At 46.4% G+C, this 22150-nt stretch overlaps 1 protein-coding gene and 1 long non-coding RNA gene across 2 annotated transcripts; one reads left to right on the forward strand and one right to left on the reverse strand.

Moving 5' to 3' along the window:
• Window positions 1–4937: 4937 nt before the first annotated feature.
• Window positions 4938–5789, reverse strand: LOC118238330. Its single transcript, XR_004770489.1, has 2 exons — window positions 5655–5789; window positions 4938–5164 (listed from the first exon to the last, which is right to left on the reverse strand). It is a non-coding gene; the product is annotated as an uncharacterized LOC118238330 (long non-coding RNA).
• Window positions 5790–17894: 12105 nt separating this feature from the next.
• On the forward strand, window positions 17895–21788 carry Slc35c1 (solute carrier family 35 member C1). Its single transcript, NM_001246808.1, is given in 2 exon segments — window positions 17895–18432; window positions 21229–21788. Coding segments are annotated over 2 exon segments (1098 nt in total).
• The last annotated feature ends 362 nt before the right edge of the window (window positions 21789–22150 follow it).

Here is a 22150-nt window from a genome sequence, read left to right on the forward strand (position 1 = left end):
TAAGGTAGAAGCATAATTAATAATGATAAATTTTTAAAACTGAATGCTAACAAAAATAGCATCTAACCTATTTCTTAAGCACTTGACACAGGCATGTTCCTGGACTCTGGGACTCTGTACATACAACCTCATTTAACCCCTGTGATAACCAGTGAGGTAGACATTTCTATCCTCAGCCCCTCTTCAGGCCTGGAAATGTGGGTTAAAGCAGTTTAATTTGTCTGTGAGGGTGGTACATTCCTGTAATGTCAGTGCTCAGGAGGTGGAGGCAAAAATTCAAGGCTTTCACTGTGGAAATCAGTATGGCAACTCCTCAAGAAAATGGGAATGAGTCTACCACAAGATCCAGCAATTCCACTCCTAGGCATATACCCAAAAGAAGCACATTCATACAACAAGGACATCTGTTCAACTATGTTCATAGCAGCACTATCTGTAATAGCCAGAAACTGGAAGCAGCCTAGGTGCTCCCTCAAGAATGGATGGAGAAAATGTGGTACATTTACACAATGGAGTACTACTCAGCAGAATGGAATCTTGAAATTTGCAGGAAAATGGATGGAACTCGAAGAAACCATTCTGAGAGAGGTAACCCAGTCACAAAAAGACAAACATGATATGTCCTCACTCACATATGGATTTTAAACAAAGAGTAAGAGATTACCAGCCTACAATCCATGCTGCCAGAGAAGGCCCTAAAAGAGACAAACTTTGTCCCCTGGAGAAGGGGAAAGGGTCACCATCCCCTGAGCAAATTTAGAACATGGGGAGAGAGGGGAGGAAGCTACAAGAGTGAGAAGGGAAGAAAAGGAAGGATGCAGAGGTCATGAGGAAACAGAAAGGTTGAGTCAGGTGTGGATTAGAAGAAAGGACATATGATAGGATTTTAGTTGGGGGGTAGCTTTCCTCAGCTACAAAGTGATTTGGGGGCTAGCCTGGACTACCTAACATGTGTCTCAAAACAACCAAAGTGGGATTGAACCTGAATTTTCTAGGGCCACATAGTGACATGGTGACAGAATCTGGGAGCTTTTATGAGTCTATTCTGCATGTATTTGTGCTGTAATTTTTTGAATGGTCTTTTCTCTGGCTCTGGGTTTTTTTGCTGTTTTGATTGAATGACCTAATCTCTTTTTCTGTCTATCCTGCCGCTCTGTTTGTTTGCCAAGGCTGGGAACTGTCAATTTTCTCTTCCCTTTAAGAGAGTAGAAATAAATATCGGTGGAGTTTGTGAAAACATAGCTAAATAGGTAGAGTGGACATGGATGACTGAAAATGAATTTTTAAAATGAAACAACCGAGAAAGCAGACAAAATTGCTTTCAAAATGCAAGGGAAATGGGCAACTCTCCCCAGGGCGCACCGACCTTATCAAGCCTTGGACTGATGGCTGTAAACATGCATTTCCAGTCAGATTCCTTTCTGCTGATGTTTGTGGAATGTAGAGAAGCTTGGAACAACTTTGCCTGGTAAATGCATAATTGCTGGGAAACTGTTTCTAAATTAAAAGTCTGACTGGAAGGCAGTAAGTAGAGAAAGAAGTAAAACCTAAAATAACGCAGGCTGCGTTGATGGTTCACAGGTTAATAGTGATATGTAAAGAAAAGAGGGCTGCTTCTCTGATAATGAGATTGATGACTACCTAGTGCCTTCAGCCAGCAGTTGATGGAAACAGAAGCAGACACCCACAGCTAACTAAACACTGATCTGAACCCTGGAACCCAGTTGCAGAGAGTGAGGAGTGATGAGCAAAGGGGTCAAGACCAGGCTGGAGAAACCCACAGAAACAGCTGACCTGAACAAGGGGTTGCTCATGGACCCCAGACTGATAGCTGGGAAATCAGCATAGGACTGTTCCAGACCCCCTGAAAGAGGATGTCAGTTTGGAGGTCTGGTTAATCTATGGGGCCTCTGTTAGTGGATCAGTATTTATCCCTAGTACATGAATGGACTTTGGGAACCCATTCCACATAGAGGGATACTCTCTCAGCCTAGATACATAGGAGAGGGCCTAGGCCCTGCTCCAAATGAGACTTTGAAGATTCCCCCCCATGGAAGGCCTCACCTTCCCTGGGGAGCAGAAAGGGGATGGGATAGGGGTTGGTGGTGGGCAGGGGAGGAGGGGAGGGTGAGGGAACTGGGATTGACATGTAAATGAAGCTTGTTTCTAATTTAAATTAAAAAAGAAAAAAGAAAAGGGGGCTGAAATTCTGTTTGAACATTGTGTGTGCACTCACACATATGTGTATTGTGTCTCAAGTGTGCATGTGTGTGCACACACGTGTGAGAGAGAGCACTCTAGCATGTATGTGTGTACATATATGAGAGAGATCACTCTAGCATATATGTGTGTGCATATATCTGGGAGGCCAAAGGTCAATGTTATGGCTTCCTCAGGAACCTTCTGCCTTGTGTTTTAAAAACAGGATCCCTCACTGGCCTGGAACTCAACAAGGCTAGGCCAGCCGACCAGTGAGAAGCAGTGTGTCTCCAGGACTGGGATTACAAGCATGCACAGCTCTTCGACATGGGTTCTAGGGATCAGACTTGAGCCTTCATTCTTGCAGGAGAACTACTTTGCCAACTGAGCCATCTCCCTGGTCCCCAACCAACATTTTTTTAAAGAAGTACTTAATTTTTAAATATATGTATGTGTGTGTATCTGTGTGGGGATATGTGTGGTGATATATTGTTTACAATTTATTAAAGCTTGCCTGAGGATTAAGAAAACAAAGCCAGCCTCAAGCTATAGAGATCAGTCAGTGGTGGTACACACCTTTAATCCCAGGACTCAGGAAAAAGGCAGATGGATCTCTGAGTCCAAGAACCCCCTGGGCTACCAGAGAGTGAATCAGAGCTCATGCCTTTAATCTCAGGATTTGAGACGTATAAAAGGTAGAGGCATTCAGTCTGAGAGTTAGTCTCTAGCCACATTGAGGAGACCTTACCAGTCTGAGTGAATCTCTGGAGCAGTGAAGTTGGGAGCAATTTGAGGATAACCCCTTTGGTCTGAGCTGAGGTAGACAGAGTTAAGAGCTAGTGGTTGGCTGCTTTGCTTTTCTGATCTTCATCTTGAAGCTTGAACCTCACTATCTGTCTCTGGGCCTTTTATTTTTTGTGCTGCAAGTATGCGCACATGAGTGCGGGTACCCTAGAAGGCCTGAGAGATAGATTCCCCTGAGCTGCAGTTACAGGTAAGCTGTTCCACTTAGGCGCTGGAAACTAAACTCTGGCCCTATGGAAGAGCAGGACCAGCCTTCACCACCGAGCCATTTCTTCACCTCCTTTCTGAAGTTCCAGCTTTACTGAAACGTAACTACATAAAGGTTCATAACTGCAGAATTGAAGTTCTGAAATTTTATTTACCCATGCAATAGCAACACAACCAAGAAGGTGACTGACATGGAAAGTGGTAAGATAGTAAACATTTTATAGTTCCAGAAAGTTCCATGGTACTTTTTGGAAATCAGCCTCAGCTACCAAAGCCAACCCAAGGTTGTATTTATCTATTCTATAATTTTGTATAAATATGTACTTTTTGGTATCTTGTTTCCTTTCCCTCGGTAAAATGTTTTGTTGTATTTTATGTGTGGATGTTTTGCCTGTATGCGTGTCTACAACACATGCATGCAGTGCCCTCTGTCCTCTTGAAGAGCAACCAGTGCTCTTAACCACTGAGGCATCTCTCCAGGCCCAGTGAGATATTTTTGAGTTCTACCCACCTCTCTATTTGAAGGAACAGTATTTCTGGTTTATTCACTGGTGTGCCTGTCAGATTATCAAACAGTGTTCAGCTGCAGGAATGTCCTGGTTATAGCACCAATGGCACTCCATCATAGGAACACACACACCACAGTGTGCTGGCCCATCTGCTTCTGCTGGGTACCAGGATTATCTCCATATTTTCTATTTGGAACAAAACACTAGGTGGTCAGCTGACAGGTCTGGGAGGCCGTCACCACTATAGTGGTAGGTGTTCACTTCTTTATGTGGTGCAGATGGAGGGGCTACACACTTGCCTTAGTCTGGGTGTCTCATAAGTTCTTGAGCTTCATTTTCTTGATATGATTTTAATATGCCCACTAGGTCTGATGTACTTGATAGGTTGATATCATCCACTTCCACTTTTAGGGATAAACTGGTTATCCATCTGTGCCACAAGGTGGTGCTAGACCAACTGTGCCTTTGATAATGCCCATCCAAGTGCACAGCCATCCTTTATCCCCAAAATGGAGTTGAATGGAGTCTCACTAAAGAGGTGTAGGGCTGAACAACAATGAGAGAGTCCAGGTGTGGCTGTTTGAATGAGAATGGCCCCCATGTACTCATATATTTGAATGCTTGGGCCACAGTTGGTGGAACTGTCTGGGAAAGATTAGGAGGTGTGGCTTTGTTGGAGGAGGTTTGGGGGTGGGCCATGTCATTTGTTATCACCCCTCCCCCTTATACTTGTTGACCAGTTGTGAGATCTCAGCTACTGCACCAGCACCATGCCTACCTGCTGCCATGCTCCTCACCATGGTCAGGAACTGTGAGCCCTAAATTAAATGCTTCCTTTTCTAAGTTGCCTTGGTCATGGTGCTTTGTCACAGCAATTTAAAAGTAACTAAGATACCAGGACACGTTAGAATGGATTAGTCCAAAAACCTGGCAACACCAAATGCTAGTGAAGACCGAAGCAGCGGGAACTCTTGGATTTTCCAGACAGGATTTCTCTGTGTAGCCCTAGCTGTCCTGAACTCACTCTGTAGACCAGACTGGCCTTGATCTCACAGAGATCTGCCTGCCTCTGCCTCCCAAGGGCTAGGATTAAAGGCATGCACCACCACTGCCCAGCTGCATGAGGAACTCTTATTCATGTGAATGAGCATGCAAAATGCAAAATAGAGAGTCCATTCAGAAAACAGATAAACACAAGATTACCATACAAGCCAGAAATCACACTCCTAAGTATTTATACCGAAATGACTTGAAAACACATTCACAGGAGGAAATGTTTACAATAGCTTGATTCTCAGTTGCTCCAAACTGGAAGCCATCAAGATGTCCTTCAAAAGATGAGTGAATTGATGAAGTGTGGAATGTCCTATCCAAGAATGGATTACTGGATTGTGCCTCTCCATACCAATCCACATGCTTAAATCTGAATCCCTCTCTTCATGTGACTGTGTAAAGATGAAGACAAAGTTATAAACATATATGTACCTAACAACAAAGCTTTAAGAGATATAAAGCAAAACTGACAGAATTCAGAGAGATCAGTTATATTCATCCATGTATTAAACTGAGGAGGCTGGAATCTTTACCATTTACAATCTTTTTATCCATGAACATCTTATGTTTATTTAGATCTTTGTCTCATTGAAAGAGACAAAGTTCAGCAATACATCTTGCACATACTTTTGTTAGCATTATCCATAACCTTTCAGGGTGGTTTTTTTTTTCCTGGTGTTTTGTTGCTTTTCATTGTTGTTTGCTATTTTAAGTGGTACATTTTAAAATCCTCAATTTTCACTTGTTTATTTCTACTTATAAAAATACAATTGATTTTTGTATTGATCATATATCCTGCAGCCTTGCTTAACTCACTTATAAATTCTCAGGACTTTTAAAAACAGCATTATTAAGATATAAATCACACAACATATCACCTACCCACTTAAAGTCCACTGTTTGTTGATTTTTAGTGTACTCCAGGCTCCAAGCACATCACCACAATGGTTTTGGGATGTTTTCGTCATCTCTGCAAAAAGCCTTCATATACCATCTGCCCATTTAGAGTATTCGAGTATATTTTCAGACATCTGCAAACATCAGCCACTTTAGAATATTTCACCACCCAGTAAAAGACCTTCATCTCCATCCCTTAGGTCATTTCTCATTTCCCCCAGCCTAGTTCTGAGGCTAAAGCTTGTGAGCCTTCTGTTTGCATAGATTGCTCTGTTCTAGATGCTATGGTAGGTTGTTGGATTAGTGATGTTCTCATGGGACCCTCATTTCCTTGAGAATGACTTGCTATAAGAGCAGCAATATTGAGTTCAATTCCCAGCACATACATGGTGGCTCCCAATTGTCTATTATGGGATCTGATGCCCTCCTCTGGTGAGCAGATGTACATGAAACAAACAAAACAAACATAAAAACATAAATAAACCTTAAAAAAAAAAAAGCCGTACAGTGGTTGTGCATGCCTTTAATCCCAGCACTTGCAGGCAGATCTCTGTAAGTTGGAGGCCAGCCTGGTCTACAGAGAGAGAGAGAGAAGATTGAACTTTAAAAAAAAATAATTTAAAAAGAAGAGGATCAATCCTTGCCCCTTCCTCATCTCTGAAGCCATTTCTTCATGCCTTCCCTTGTTCCTTCATGTTCTCACACACCACTCTGATGCCAGCAGGTGTGGCACCGGCACCAGGTGCTACACCTTGCTCCTGAGGAGTTTCCCAGGCAGTTTTGAAAACAGGACTATGGTTTCTTTCCCATTTGTGGCTGTGAGTGTCCCTCTAAGCAGAGCTCTTCTTGCATCCTATGTTTTGGCATGTCATCATTTCCTTTTAATTTACTTCAAGTATTCTACATTCACATATCATTTCTTCTTTGTCCCTTTGCTTGATCCCCAAATACTTGTGGGATTTCCAGCCTTCTTTCTGTTGTTAATTTGTAGTTTCGTTGTATTTGGGTTGGAGAATATATTCCTGTGGCCTAACACATGCTCCTTTGTGAGGTTCCCTGTTTATGTGAGAAACATGTCTATTTTGAGTTGCTGGGTGACGGTTTCCATGTAAGTCAGCCATGTGTAGTTAGTATATGGTGTTAACATATTCTGTGTCCTATGCATTTCTGAAAGCGAGATATTGAAGTCTCCAGCCATCACTGTAGGACTAATGTCACAGACTGAATCCCCGTGTTGAAGTCAACCTTACTTTCTCTTCCTATTGCTGAGGTAAATTGACCTAGACAACAGCGCCATTCCCTGCTTTGGGGGCCCCCGGCGGCACAACAGCAGAGAAAGCTAGCTAAGCACTGAGCATGCGCACATTCATTTCCCTTCCCTTGATGGCGGCTGTAGCCAGCCGTTTCAAGCTCCTGCCTCAACTTCCTTACAATGGTGGAAGAACCTGGAATCATGAGCTAAAATAACCCTCTACTCTAAGTTGCTGCTTATCAGGGTATTTTCTAACATCGACAGAAACAAAACTAGGGTTCTTTTCTTACATTCTTATTTTTTTTTTAAAGATTTATTTATTATGTATACAGTGCATGCCAGAAGAGGGCACCAGATCATATTACAGATGGTTGTGAGCCACCATGTGGTTGCTGGGAATTGAACTGAGAACCTCTGGAAGAACAGTAAGTGATCTTAAACCCTGAGCCATCTCTCCAGCCCCCTTTTCTTACATTCTTTATCATGGCTGACTGGGATTTAATTTCCCATGGATCCCATTCTATTTTAATAATCAGAATTTTTCTTCCTTATAAAAATCTTGGTGGCAAAGCAGACATTTTACTTTTAGTTAATACCACAAAATATGAATAATTCGCAAATAGACACTTTCTTGAGTGACTAGAGATCTAAATGGAATTAAATTCTCTTGTTTAATGTTAAAATACTATTCTGCCAAACAATTCTGCAAAGACAGGAAATATGAAAAGTAATTGGATCTCAATTATCTGGCCTAGTCGTCTTATTTTATATAAACATTTGCTGTTTCTAAAGAGTGAAATGTTCCTTCTAAAGTTATCTGGCTAACACACATTTTTAGTATTCACATGAACGGTCTGTCCATTTTCCCATTTATTTAAATAGTTGAAAGGTAACTATTATTTTCACACAGAAAGTAACAGCTTTCAATTACCATTAATTATTGAGCCATTTTATTCCAGCATGATAAGCGTTAGTGTGTCCACCAACCAATGGGGATAATTGCTTCAAATGAAGCACAAAAGAAAATTTCTACGCTTTTCTATGTTTAAAAAACAAATGATCAGCTATTAAGATACTTCCAAATGACCAGTTTGTATTCCTGGTGTAATTAGATTGTTCAAATAGGGTCTCCTAATTGGGCATGGTAGTGCATCTCTGTCCCACCAGCACTGGGGAGCCTGGGGCAGAAGAATCCCTGTGAGTTTGAGACCATTTGGGCTACATAGTGAGGCACTATCTTTTAAAAAAAAAAAGCAAAAACAAACAAACAAAGCAGGGCTGGCAAGATGACTCGATGAGTAAAGACAACTGCCATCAATCCTTGACTGTCCAAATTTTATCCCTAAGACCCATATGGTGGAAGGCTAGCACCAACTCCCATAAGTTGTCCTCTGGCCTTCACAGGCCCCCTACCCTCATATGTACACAAAACCAACAAGTTACATGCTATAAACCTACGTAAAAAGCAACTAAGGCTGAGTGTGGTGATGTAGACCAGCAACCTTAGTGCTCAAGGGGATCAGTCAGGATGATTATCCTGAGTTTGAAGATAGCCAATGCAACACTGAGTTCTGGGCAAGCCTGAGATGTACAGAGAGAGAGCTCCTATGTCAAAAGTGTGTGTGTGTGTGTGTGTGTGTGTGTGTGTGTGTGTGTGTGTGTGTGTGTGTTGTGTGTGTGTGTGTGTGTGTATGCATGTGTGTGTATCTGAGGTTGTATATGTATGTATAAGTGAGTATGCATTTGTGTGTATATGTGTATGTATATGTATGTGTATATACATGAGTGTGCATCTGTGTGCATATGTGAGTGTGTCTCTGTGTGTATGTGTATGTATATGTGTGTGAGAGGTTGTGTATGTGTGTATATATGAGTGTGCACCTGTGTGTGTGTGTGTGTTATGTTCCTTTCATGATCACAGGACCATTGACTGTTCCCAGTTTCAGGTATTTCACAAATGACACCACTATAGGCATTCAACTATCTGATCTCCCAATGGCTGAAACTTAGGTGCTGTGATTTGAATATGACTTGTGTTCCCAGAGTCCATTGAAATTAAACCCTGGATCCTAGGGGTGGTGCTGATGGGAGGTGGTGGATTTGTGGACATAGTAGGTCCTTAGAGCACTATAAGCCAGATGTCATTTCTGTGAAGTGCCTTGAGTTCTTGAAAGAGAATTCTTACAAAAGAAATGTTAGCCTGACCTGTTGGCACACACTTCTCCTAGCACTAAACAGGCAGAGAGAGGCATGTGGGTCACTATGAATTCCAGATCGACTTAATCTACATAAAGACCAGGGTTACATAGTGAAACCTTTCTCAAGCAAGCAAGCAAGCCTAACCCTGCTCACACCATCTCTCTGCTCCCATTTCAGGGCTACTCCTAGGATGCACCCCCACCTTGCCACTTGTTCAGTCAGCCACTAAGCCTCCATTGAACACCTTAAGGCAGACTCTATGCTAGGTACTGGGGACCCTGTGGCAAACAAACAGAGTCTCATTCCACTCTAGAACATGGAACACATCTGACTGCATGATTAACCAACCTGTGCCCATACTCTCCACCTTATAACTGTACCATCCTCCCATTTAGACTCTCGATCACCTTCAGGAATTGCTCTGGCCAGCAGAATAAGAAGCATAAGGAGGCCCAAAGCGTTAGGGAGTTTAAAAGCATACTTAGGCTCTGGGAAGCATCTAAGAGCCATGAGGGGTATATGGGAGGTTTGAAAGGAGGAAAGGGAAGGGGGTAATTACATTATAGTCTCAAAAATAAAATAAATATAATTTAAAAGACAGAATGAAAGAAAAAGGAACATTTACAGCACCTCTCTGGGTCAGAACTCAGAGAGGCAAGCAGACCCCATGGAACTTCATGGTGCCACAGCTGGCAGGGACTGCACTTGGGGGAAGAGTTTCTGGAAAAGAAAGGCGCATGATCTTAAAGTGAACCTGCCTCCCTGAGGGTACTCATCTAGCCAGTACCTTGGACTGTGCCACTGGGTTAACCCTTAAAGGAAAAAGGCAAGAAAGTGTCTACATCTAGAGATGGATTCAATTCCTCATAGCCACAGATACTACAAGAAGTAAACTACTTGGTGCAAACCTCCAGTGGAGGCCCAGGAACTGGGGAAGACAAGGGCATGCTGGGATGAGTCAGCAGGCAGGTCACTCCGGAGAACCCCAGCTGCAGGAGCAGATTGCCTTGGTGGGTGGTACTGTTGTAGTCGTTATAAAGATATGAAACTGAGTCTCAGGCAACCTGCTGCAATTTCAATTGCTTAGAAACAGAAATAGAGACAGTTTATTAAGTGGGGTATTTAAGGTTTTTATTTTTAAGTGTGGGGAGGTGCACATGAATACAGGTGCCCACATAGGCCAGAAGCTCCCTGGGTGCTGGAGTTGCAGTCTGTTGTAAACCACCAGACATGGGTGCTGGGAACCCAACTCAGGTCTTCTGCAAGAGCAGTATATGCCTGACCTGCTGAGTCCCTGGAGTTCGTTAACTTGTAGGTGGATCCCTTACACTTATCATCTACCTCCACTCTTGGGTGTCCTCTGGCATGAGTGTCACCTCTGTACCTTTGTCTCCAAACCTGCAGCACCTTATAAGGACACCAGTCATGAGATTTAGGGCCTGCCTTGAACTGGCATGTGTTCCTTTTAATTCAGTCAGCCACAGCTGTAGAAAGCCTATTTCTGCTCCCATTCCAAGGTGTGGGTAGGAATCCAGGGTTAGGTGTTATTCAGCCCTGTACACCTATGCTGTGCTAAGCAAGCTACATGCTGTAAGAGATACCAAAGCTGTGTCAGTCTGAAAATGGCATGTCTAATAGCCTTAGTATCAGTCTCACACTCATTCCAAGCACACTTACTGTGGGCCTACTGTGTACCTGGCACCGTGATAAGTGCCAAAGAACAGCAGGCTCCTGGAACTCAGCCTCATGCTCTTGGAGCAAAGGCTGGGATGCTGGCAGGACTGGGAGCAGTTGAGTAACTGAGCTCAATCTTTGTAGAAATTGCTCCTGAGAAATTCACTCATTTTGAACCCTTGCCCTTCTCTTCTTAGGGACATAGACCATCCCCAAGGTCCTGTGAAGCTCTGATGTTCCGAGAGCTTTTCCAATATGTAAAATGTTTTTTCTGGACCTGGTGATATAGGTACAATCCCAGCTGCTAGGAGGCAGAGGCAGAATGATCACAAGTTCAAAGCCATCTATGCTACAGAGCGAGTTCTCAAAATTTAAGAGGAAAAATGGGGTGTGGGTGCTATAGAGATAATGGTAGAGAACCTGCCTAACTTGCATGGGGCCCAGGGTTCAATCTCCAGCACAAAAAGAAGGATGGAAGAGAAGAAGGGAGGGGGAGGGAGAAAGGGAAGGAGAGAAGGGTGGGAGGGTAGAAGGGAAGGGGGAAATGCTGTGAAGTGCACAATGCTATACACTAGGGGAGGTGGAAGAACATTAACCATGTAGCTAGTGAATCACTGCCCAGGTTCAAACCCCAGCCCCGCCTTTTACAACCTCTCATGACTCTAGGCAGGTCATAGGTTACTTTACCTTACCTCTCTGAACCTCAGTTTCTTCTTCTTCCTCCTCCCCTCCTCCTCCTCCTCCTCTTCCTCTTCCTCTTCCTCCTCCTCTCTCCTCTCTCTCTCTCTCTCTCTCTCTCTCTCTCTCTATATATATATATATATATATATATATATATATATATATATATATTTCTCTCTCTCTTGTCTTGTGTAACCAACCCAGGCTGGCCTGGACTTGCTAAATAGCTGAAGATCTTATTCTCCTAGCTCCCCTTCACATATGCTCTGATTAGTGGTGTATATCTCTATGCCCTGTTTTATGCAGGACTGAGGATGAAATCCAGGGCCTTGCACATACAAGGCAAACTCTCTTCCAACTGAGCCACACCCCTAGTCCCTTGGTTTACCTTCTAGAAAATGAGGCAAATGAGAGTTGTTGTGTATAGTGCTGAGGCCACAGGGTAGCCTGTGAGAGTAACTGTTAGTCATCACTATCTCAGCACACTCTCTATCACCAGGGAGCTCACAGATTTGGTGGGAGATAAAACCAGTGGATGATGAAGCAGGAGGAAAAGACCGGGCAGTGGATCAGGTGTAGAGCTACCAAGTTGCCCGTAGCAGGTACCCTAAGGATTGGGACAATTGGAGCCCAGGCATATCCTTCAGTAGTAGGACAAGCAGCAGCAATGCCAGACCTGGCATGTTAATTCTTAGTTGTGATTATGAACTAAATGCCTGGTGCAGCTGCTAATAAACCTAACAAATTTCTTCACCTCACAGCTTGGTGGTTCACGGGTGTGGCACCTGTGCCTGTTGAGTTCTAGAGAGGACACTCCAGTAGGTGACATAACATGAAGAGGCCATAGCAAGAAGCACATATGGGATCATGAAGACTTTCCTGTTCCCTGCATGGAGCAGCAAGCAAGAGAGCTGAGTGGGGCCAAGCTCAAGCTTCTCTCACAAAGCACTCAGAATAACTTCCAAGGTTGGGGGGTAGGGATGAGAGCTCCAGGAAAACCACCTTAATCCCTTCTAAGGGCCCAAGAATGTCCCTTCAGGCTCCACTTCTCCAAGGCTCCACCACTTCCCATATTTTATGTCTTCTTTTTTTCTTTCCATTTGTTTGTTTGTTTTACAAGACAGAGTTTTTCTGTGTAGCCCTGTCCTCAAACTCACAGAGATCCTCCTGCTTCTGCCTCCTGAGTGCCAGGATTAAAGGTGTGCGCCACCACCCAGCTCCATATTTTCATACTAGGAAACAAATATCCAGTGCACAGACTCCTGGGGACAAAAAACATCCAAACCACAGCATCCAGTGACCTAAGAGACTAAGCAGAAAACTGAGGGTGAGAACTGGCTCCTTTCTCATCTCTATATCTTTCCAAGTCTTGCCTGAAAGATATGCTATTTGAGCTGGTACTCCTTCTGTTAACAGGCCCTCTTAACCCCAGCTCTCCTGCCCCTGACCTTGAACATCAGCCCTGCCTCTGGAGTCCTCTACCTACTTGCATCTCTGAGGATTTGGTTCATCTTTGATAACTAAACAGTCTGCATTGTTGCCCCAGGCCCAACAACCATCCAATCCTATGCCTTTCTGGGGCTTCAACATGAGTGGTTAGCAGCACAGATACACAGGAGAACTGTTTCCATAAGACCTCTGTTTGGCTAAAGAAAAGCAAAGACTAACAGCCCCACAGTGGCTTTAACTGATAGTTATTTATCTCCTACAATAAACTGAAGGCAGCTCAGAGCAAAGGAGATTTTAGGGAAAATCTGAGGGCCCCTGATTTCCCCCTACTCTGATCTGTCATTCTTGACTCTCCTCCTAATGCTATCCTTTGACTAGTGGTCACAGGAGGTGCTTTCCTTCCAGACCTCAGTTCTGAATGTAGGCAGAAAAAAAGAGCAACAAAGACAACAGTACTACTCATTATCCAAAAGGATAACACATGGTCACCTCTAGCTGCAAAAGAATCTGGAAGTATTTTAGATGGGCACACTGGATTACAAAATATGGGTAATATTAGTAAAGAAGAAAAATAAGATAATATAGGAAGAAAATTATAGCCTATGAGTCAAAGTTGGTGCACTATTTGCTTTTATAAATAAAGTTTTATTGAAATGCAGCTGTACCCATTTGTTTACAAAAGTAAAATTGTTGAGTGTTTACTAATACTAAAATTGAGTGTTTACTCAATACTCAGTGTTGAGCCAAGTAAGAGACTATCTGGTATCCAGAGGTTAAAATGTTTGCTCTCTGATCCTTTACAGAAAACTTGCAAACCCTCTTGGAGTAGAAAAGTAGTAGTATCTGACACAAGTATCAGCAAAATGCAAACTTCTCCCCATCCCCAGAAAACCATTATAAAAACCCCCATATCTTATGCCCAACTGTAGTGATATATTATTTATGATTTATTAAAACTTGCTTAAGGATTCAGAAAGCAAAGTCAGCCTTAAGCTATAGAGACCAGGCAGTCAGTGGTGGTACACACCTTTAATCCCAGGACTCAGGATTAAGAAGTAGACGGACCTCTGTTAGTTCAAGTCTACCATTACCTACACAAGAGTGAAGAGTAACCGATCTCATGCCTTTGATCCCAGCAGCTGGGATCATGTGCATTCAATCCCAGCATTCGGGAGTTATATAAGACAGGAGCAAGGTCTCAGAGCTGGCATTCATTCTCCAGCCACATTGAGGATAGGAAAACATTGAAGTGTCAGGATGCTGAGGAGAGGCAGCAGTTTGAGGTTTGGTAGAACCAGGATCACCTTTTGGTCTGAGGTAGAGTAAGAACTGTGGCTGGCTGCTTTGCTTTTCTGATCTTCAGCTTGAAGCTTGAACTCCAATATTTGTCTCTGGGTCTATTATTATCATGTTACACCTAACTTTAAAGCTGATTTACGCAAGACAGTTGTAGGTGGACCTTTCTTTCCTGCCCACCAGTTCCCAAATAACTGACACGGAGACTCAATATTAATTATAAATGATTGGTTAATAGCTCAGTCTTGTTACTGGCTAACTCTTACATTTTAAATTAACTCATTTCCATCCCTTTACTTGCTGCCATGTGGTTCATGGCTTGTTCAAGTCCTGCTTCTTCTGTCTCTGGCTGGTGATGCCTCTGGTTCTGCCCTTTATCCCAGAATTCTCCTAGTCTGGCTCTCCTGCCCAGCTATAGGCCAGTCAGCTGTTTATTAACCAATGAGAATAATACATATTTATAGTGTACAAAGATTGCTCCTCAACACCCAATTTTTTATGTGCAACCTGAGAATCTGGACTCATTGCCCTCATGCTTGCAGAGGCGGCACCCTTACCCACTAAGCCACCTTTCTAGCCCTGTTGCTTTTGTTTTTTGAGACAGGTTCCACTATGTAGCCCAGGCTGGCCTCAAACTGACCATTCTCCTGCCTAAACCTCCCGAACACTGGAATTATAGTCAAGGCCTACCTGCCCTGGCATTTTCACACTTTTATTTCCTGGCTGAGTCCATTGACTTTACATTCATCAAGGTTGAACCAGTTGGAGTTTAATTACAGTGCCAATCGCACTGAATCCCACATAATCAAACAACTTCAAGGAAGCAAAAAACCAGTTTTTCCTGAAGATCAATGTCAGCTTGCCTGATTCAGAATAGACCCCCGAAAAAAGGCAAATGCTTGATAACCAATTTCTTCTTATTGTTCAATCCCCTGCTGCTGTGTGTAAGCTCCTGAGAAAGGACAGTAAGGGGACATTCATGATCAGAGAAAGAGCCCCAACTCCCCCCCCAGCCCCACCCCCACCCTGTCCACAGTCTGTTGGTTTGGTTTCCCCCTGGCTGACACCCAGAAATCACAACATAATCACCTAGGTCACTGTAACAAGTTCCTTTCTGGAAAATGCTACAAATGATATTGGTAACATGAGTAATGAATAATGCCTGGAGTCCAACTCCCTTGTGACCCAGCAATGTTTTCCATGGGTGCTCCCTTCCCCAGCTGCAGGCCTGACATGTACCTTAAAAAGCCTCCCCTGGAGGACAGAATTTTGTGGGTACTATAGTGTTCTCACAAATACTTCCCCTAATACCCTTACTTAGTTACCATAAATAACATGCAGCCCCTGGTGAGGCACACAGGGCTCCAATGTACAGCTTCTCAGACACTGCAGGAACCTTCCTCTCCTAATGCAGCACTGGTCTCTTCAGGCTGGACAGCAGGAACCCATACCACTCCAATCCTAGTGTGGAGTAGAGCTGTCTACGAAAACCAGCAGATCTATAGCTAAATGTGTTTCAATTTTATGCTTTGACAAATTGTACTGACCCCACCCCCACCCCTTCCCCCTTGCTGTGCTGGGAATTGAACCCAGGACCTTGTGCATGCCAGGCAAGTACTCTAACACTGAGCTATAGCCCCAATCTTTCATCCAAGTCTCTATGTGTGCCCACACTCGCTTTTTATTTTGAGACAAAAGGTTCTTATTTTGAGATAAGGTCTCACTATGTTGCCTTGACTTTTTTTTTTTTTTTTTTTTTTTTTTTGAACTTTTGACCTTCCTACCTCAGCTGAGACTACAAGTCTTTTACCATCAGGCCCGGCTGATGGTAAAATAACAGTATTTGAAATAGTTTAAACACATCATCTTAATGGTCAACCACACAATCAAGTTCCGAAATGTTGCTGGCTCAGTCTGGGGCAAACCTGTCCGCCCCAACATTGGTGCTAGGAAGAAAGCACAGACAAGTAGCCCTCCCAGCTCAAGAGTAAAAGACCTGAAGGGGGTGGCCCACTTCGGTCAAGTTCACGGGATGGGGAGGGATACCCTCCTCCAGTAGTGGTGGTATTTGGCGGTTCCTCCACCGACGCCCTCTGGAAGCACCTGCTTGGACCCGCAAAGCCAGGAATGCAGCTTCCTCAAGGGACTCGCCAGCGACGGTAACAGGACAGAGGCGTCCCAAGAGGGCTGGGGCGGAAGGGGGAAGACAGGGTCGGCCTTAGATAGGGCAAAGGGCCTTCTGGCTGTGTTCCCGGGGTAACCGCCCCACCACGCCTGGAGCCCGACGTGGCGAGCGATGGGGACAGCGAGCAGGAAGTCGTACTGGGGAGGGCCGCGTAGCAGATGCAGCCGAGGGCGGCGCTGCCAGGTACACCCGAGGGCACCGCGGGGGTGAGCGCCAGGTCCCTGAACCAGCCAGGCCTCCAGAGCCGAGTCCGGCGGACCGACGGTACGTTCTGGAATGGGAAGGGATCCGGGACACCGAATTGCTGCATTGAGGGGCTCAGAGGTTCTGATGTGGGAGTCCAGAAAGGGTTTTATCTACCGGAGGTGATGTGACTTCCGGCCTCTGGAAGTGCTGTTGGAGTCTCTGGGACCTTGGGTCCTCTCGACTAGGTTTGGAAGGGGTGAAATAGGGGTAGGGAGAAAGGAGAGGACTGCAGCAATGTCTTCCCGAACGACCTGGGTTCGGGAGGGGTCGAAGGACAAGGGGCTGTTGTGGGGGGTCTTCAGACGCGGAGGGGTGGTATTCTATTTTCTGGGAAGATGGTGTCGATGCACTTGACCAAGTCTAGTCGATCTGAAGAGGCTAGGGGAACAGACAGTGAGAGAGGATGGTGGAGGGAGTGGCAGAACCCTTCCAGAAACTGGGAGAGGCTCTAGCACCTGCAACCCCTTCCCTGGCCTCCGGGGAGTCCCAGAAGAGGGCAGGACCATGGACACAGGTGCATTCGTGCCGGCGCGCTCCGGCCTGGCGAAGGTGCGCGCTCTTGGAGGCCGCGGGAGGGCCAGACGCGCGCCCGGAGAGCTGGCCCTTTAAGGCTACCCGGAGGCGTGTCAGGAAATGCGCCCTGAGCCCGCCCCTCCCGGAACGCGGCCCGAGACCTGGCAAGCTGAGACGGAACTCGGAACTAGCACTCGGCTCGCGGCCTCGGTGAGGCCTTGCGCCCGCCATGCCTCTGTCATTGCCCCTCGGGCCGCCTCCCTGAACCTCCGTGACCGCCCTGCAGTCCTCCCTCCCCCCCTTCGACTCGGCGGGCGCTTCCGGGCGCTCCCGCAGCCCGCCCTCCACGTAGCCCACACCTCCCTCTCGGCGCTCCGCTTCCCACGCGGTCCCCGACCTGTTCTTTCCTCCTCCACCCTGCCCTTCTGTCCCTCTCCCTTCCTTTCTCCCCTCGACTCGTCCCTATTAGGCAACAGCCCCTGTGGTCCAGCCGGCCATGGCTGTCAAGGCTCACACCCTTAGCTAGGCCCCTTCTCCCTTCCCTGGGTCTTGTCTCATGACCCCCTGCCCCGCCCGGGAGCGAGCGCGATGTGGAGCAGTGCCTCTGGCAAGCAGAACTTCACCCAAGCCATGTGACAATTGAAGGCTGTACCCCCAGACCCTAACATCTTGGAGCCCTGTAGACCAGGGAGTGCTTCTGGCCGTGGGGTGACCTAGCTCTTCTACCACCATGAACAGGGCCCCTCTGAAGCGGTCCAGGATCCTGCGCATGGCGCTGACTGGAGGCTCCACTGCCTCTGAGGAGGCAGATGAAGACAGCAGGAACAAGCCGTTTCTGCTGCGGGCGCTGCAGATCGCGCTGGTCGTCTCTCTCTACTGGGTCACCTCCATCTCCATGGTATTCCTCAACAAGTACCTGCTGGACAGCCCCTCCCTGCAGCTGGACACCCCTATCTTCGTCACTTTCTACCAATGCCTGGTGACCTCTCTGCTGTGCAAGGGCCTCAGCACTCTGGCCACCTGCTGCCCTGGCACCGTTGACTTCCCCACCCTGAACCTGGACCTTAAGGTGGCCCGCAGCGTGCTGCCACTGTCGGTAGTCTTCATCGGCATGATAAGTTTCAATAACCTCTGCCTCAAGTACGTAGGGGTGGCCTTCTACAACGTGGGGCGCTCGCTCACCACCGTGTTCAATGTGCTTCTGTCCTACCTGCTGCTCAAACAGACCACTTCCTTCTATGCCCTGCTCACATGTGGCATCATCATTGGTGAGTGGGGCCCGGGGGCTGTGGGAGCAGGATGGGCATCGAACTGAAGCCCTAAAGGTCAACACTGTAGGTACCTTTACTTACTGTCCCAGGTCCCTTGCATCAGCAGTTACAGGAAGAGCCCTGTAGAAAACAAATAACTTCCTTATGGTCATTCAACAAGTTAGGGACCCAGCCAGGGTGAAAATAATGTTAGCAGCAACTACAGCAAAGATGGCTCTCGCCACTTGCATGATTAAAATGTGCCAGGTACTCAGATCTAAGCATTGGATCCACATTAACTCAACTAATCCCTATTACAAGGTAAAATATATCCGAATTTTACAGAGGGAAAACCAAGGCACAGAGAGGCTAAGTAGCTTGACCAGGATCACACAGCTAATAATCACTGACATAGCTGGGATTTAAACATAAGCAGTTACCTCCATAGATCACACTATGACCACCATGCCACTGTTCCTTCTCAAGAGTTCCAGGATCCTGTCTGTCCAGTTCTCTTTAAAGAGGACAACACATCTGACATTGCTACCTTGAGGTAACATTTGAAATAGTGGGTAGACATATGTTTTAAGTTTTATTCTTACTTTTTATGTGTGTGTGTTTGGGGGGCCACCACAGTGTATGGGTGGAGATAAGGGGACAACTTAAGAATTGGTCCTTTCTCCCACCACATGGGTGCTGAGGTCTGAACTCAGGTCATCAGGATTGGCACAAATCCCTTTACCCACTGAGCCATTTCACTGGTCCAATATATGTGTGCTTTCAAGAGGCTTTAACTATTTTCCCAGATGTGAATGTCCTGCTGATCATTATCCCCTTTTACCCGGAAGCCCTCTGGGAGGTGCCATCCCTGTGGTCGTCTGCATACAAATGGGGAAACTGCAACTCAGAGAAACAAGGCTACTTGCCAGGGCCCCACAAGTAAGATAGGCTGGGATGCCATCCCAGACTGGCCACACTCCCTGGCCTGTGCTTCAAGCCAGTTTACTTTGTTCCTGCCCATTGGAAGTTAGCATGTTGCAGTCAAACACAATAACTACAGGCCAAAAGTGCTTTTAAATTAAAGTCAGATGAACTTTTAAACATCCAGAGCTCCTCAACTGCAGGAGTTACAACCTGATTCTGCAACCATCTTTGCAGTGCCCGGTAGTCATATGTAGCTAGAGGCTCTTGGCTAGGACAGCATGTGTTAGGAAACATATCTGGCCCTGAGATCATTGAATTGAGTGACTGCTGGGTGACAAAGACCAAGGCATCCGTTCCCTGAGAGTCCTGGGCAAGCAGCAATGTGACCTTCATTTGTACCTACTCAGGTTCTTTATCTGTCCTGTTTGACCTACTTAGTCTCCTCTGGTGTCTCAGAGGCCCAGGCTGGGTACTCTGGATGTCAGGATCAGGCCAATGCGCACATCTGCCCTAGAAATGTCCCCCTGGTTGAGCAGCTCCTGAATCCATCGGTAAAGGGTCTGGACCAGGGAGGAGTCAGATAAAAAGCTGACAGCACTGGGGGACTCCATGGGGAACTCCCACCTGCCCCCACACATCCACCCTAAGAGAACTGGTATTCCTTGTTTCCTCTTTGTCCTACAAGGCACCCTGGGATCCCACTTCAGTCTCCCAGCCTTGCCAGGGTTAGAGGGCATGAGCCTCCTTGTGGGGAATTTAGATGCAAGAAGGTACAGTCACTAGAGAACCTGAGCTCAGATCCCCAAAGTAACCAGTACCTGATAGTGAGGCAGCTGAGAACCGCAGCAGCCTGCCTGAGTGGCTGAACTCTGCGGCCTCCGGAACTGGCCCCAACTGTTGGGTCTCCTCTTCCTTCCTCCTGTGAGGGAGGGCCCATCTCTGATAAGTGCTGTGGGGACTCTAGAGTAGGGAGAAGGAGGAGCAATCTAAGCAGGCCTTACTGAGAAGTCCTTGCTGGCATGTGGCTGCCTGAGGAGTACAGACTGGGAACACCCATTTGAATGAGTAAGGTTTTTCCTGAAGGCCATGGGGAGCCACGGAGGAAAATCATTTTAGTTACAAGACAAAGAGTAGATTGGTTAACATGGGAGCAAGGACATGGCCCCAATTTTCATAGATGAAGGAAATTGGAACTCAGAGAGGTTAAGTAACTTCTCCCAAATAGCTCAGCTTCAAAATCACAGAACAGTCAGAGTCTAGATCTCTCTGATGCCTGTGATGGTCCTGCCATTCCATGTTGCTGATCCCTGTGGCATCAGTAAGCCTCTACCTTGTGGGAATGCAGGATCTAAATGAAGAGAGGAAGTGCTGGCCCCATGCTGTGGTCTGGAAAGCTATGCAGGCTCTTTGAGCAGAGAGTGACCCACAAGTGAATAGAGTCCTATGAGACTCAAAGCAACATCCACCCTTAAGCAGCTCTAACCAAATGCTCACTCTGAGGGAGCCAAAGCCAAGTTAGAGTCCTGTGCTTGCCCAAGGTCACTTTGCCTGGCCCTCCTCCTATAGCACCCGTGTTATCTTATAGCCCTCATTACAGTGATTACAATTATAATTAGAGAGGTAACAGGGCCACACTGTCCTTACACATTCCCCTGCTAGATTGTAGCTGGGAGAGGGGGAGATGTAGGTGGCTGGGGGAGTGGGAGGGGAGACACAGATTTTCATTCTGGGCTCTACTCCCTCAGCCATTTTTTGGTGTGGGAGTTAGACTTTGGATATGTTGATGATGAGGTAAGGGCCACAGAACAGTCTGAACTGTGGTATCAGAATCCTGTCCCTCTCCCTCTCTCCTCATCCCTCTTCACCTTGTCACTCCTCTGTCTGCTACAGGTGGTTTCTGGCTGGGTATAGACCAAGAGGGAGCTGAGGGCACCCTGTCCCTCATAGGCACCATCTTCGGGGTGCTGGCCAGCCTCTGCGTCTCCCTCAATGCCATCTATACCAAGAAGGTGCTCCCAGCAGTGGACAACAGCATCTGGCGCCTAACCTTCTATAACAATGTCAATGCCTGTGTGCTCTTCTTGCCCCTGATGGTTCTGCTGGGTGAGCTCCGTGCCCTCCTTGACTTTGCTCATCTGTACAGTGCCCACTTCTGGCTCATGATGACGCTGGGTGGCCTCTTCGGCTTTGCCATTGGCTATGTGACAGGACTGCAGATCAAATTCACCAGTCCCCTGACCCACAATGTATCAGGCACAGCCAAGGCCTGTGCGCAGACAGTGCTGGCCGTGCTCTACTATGAAGAGACTAAGAGCTTCCTGTGGTGGACAAGCAACCTGATGGTGCTGGGTGGCTCCTCAGCCTATACCTGGGTCAGGGGCTGGGAGATGCAGAAGACCCAAGAGGACCCCAGCTCCAAAGAGGGTGAGAAGAGTGCTATTGGGGTGTGAGCTTCTTCAGGGACCTGGGACTGAACCCAAGTGGGGCCTACACAGCACTGAAGGCTTCCCATGGAGCTAGCCAGTGTAGCCCTGAGCAATACTGTTTACATCCTCCTTGGAATATGATCTAAGAGGAGCCAGGGTCTTTCCTGGTAATGTCAGAAAGCTGCCAAATCTCCTGTCTGCCCCATCTTGTTTTGGGAAAACCCTACCAGGAATGGCACCCCTACCTGCCTCCTCCTAGAGCCTGTCTACCTCCATATCATCTCTGGGGTTGGGACCAGCTGCAGCCTTAAGGGGCTGGATTGATGAAGTGATGTCTTCTACACAAGGGAGATGGGTTGTGATCCCACTAATTGAAGGGATTTGGG

Source organism: Cricetulus griseus, chromosome 6 (assembly GCF_003668045.3).
Source record: "Cricetulus griseus strain 17A/GY chromosome 6, alternate assembly CriGri-PICRH-1.0, whole genome shotgun sequence".
In the NCBI taxonomy this organism is placed as follows: Eukaryota; Metazoa; Chordata; class Mammalia; order Rodentia; family Cricetidae; genus Cricetulus; species Cricetulus griseus.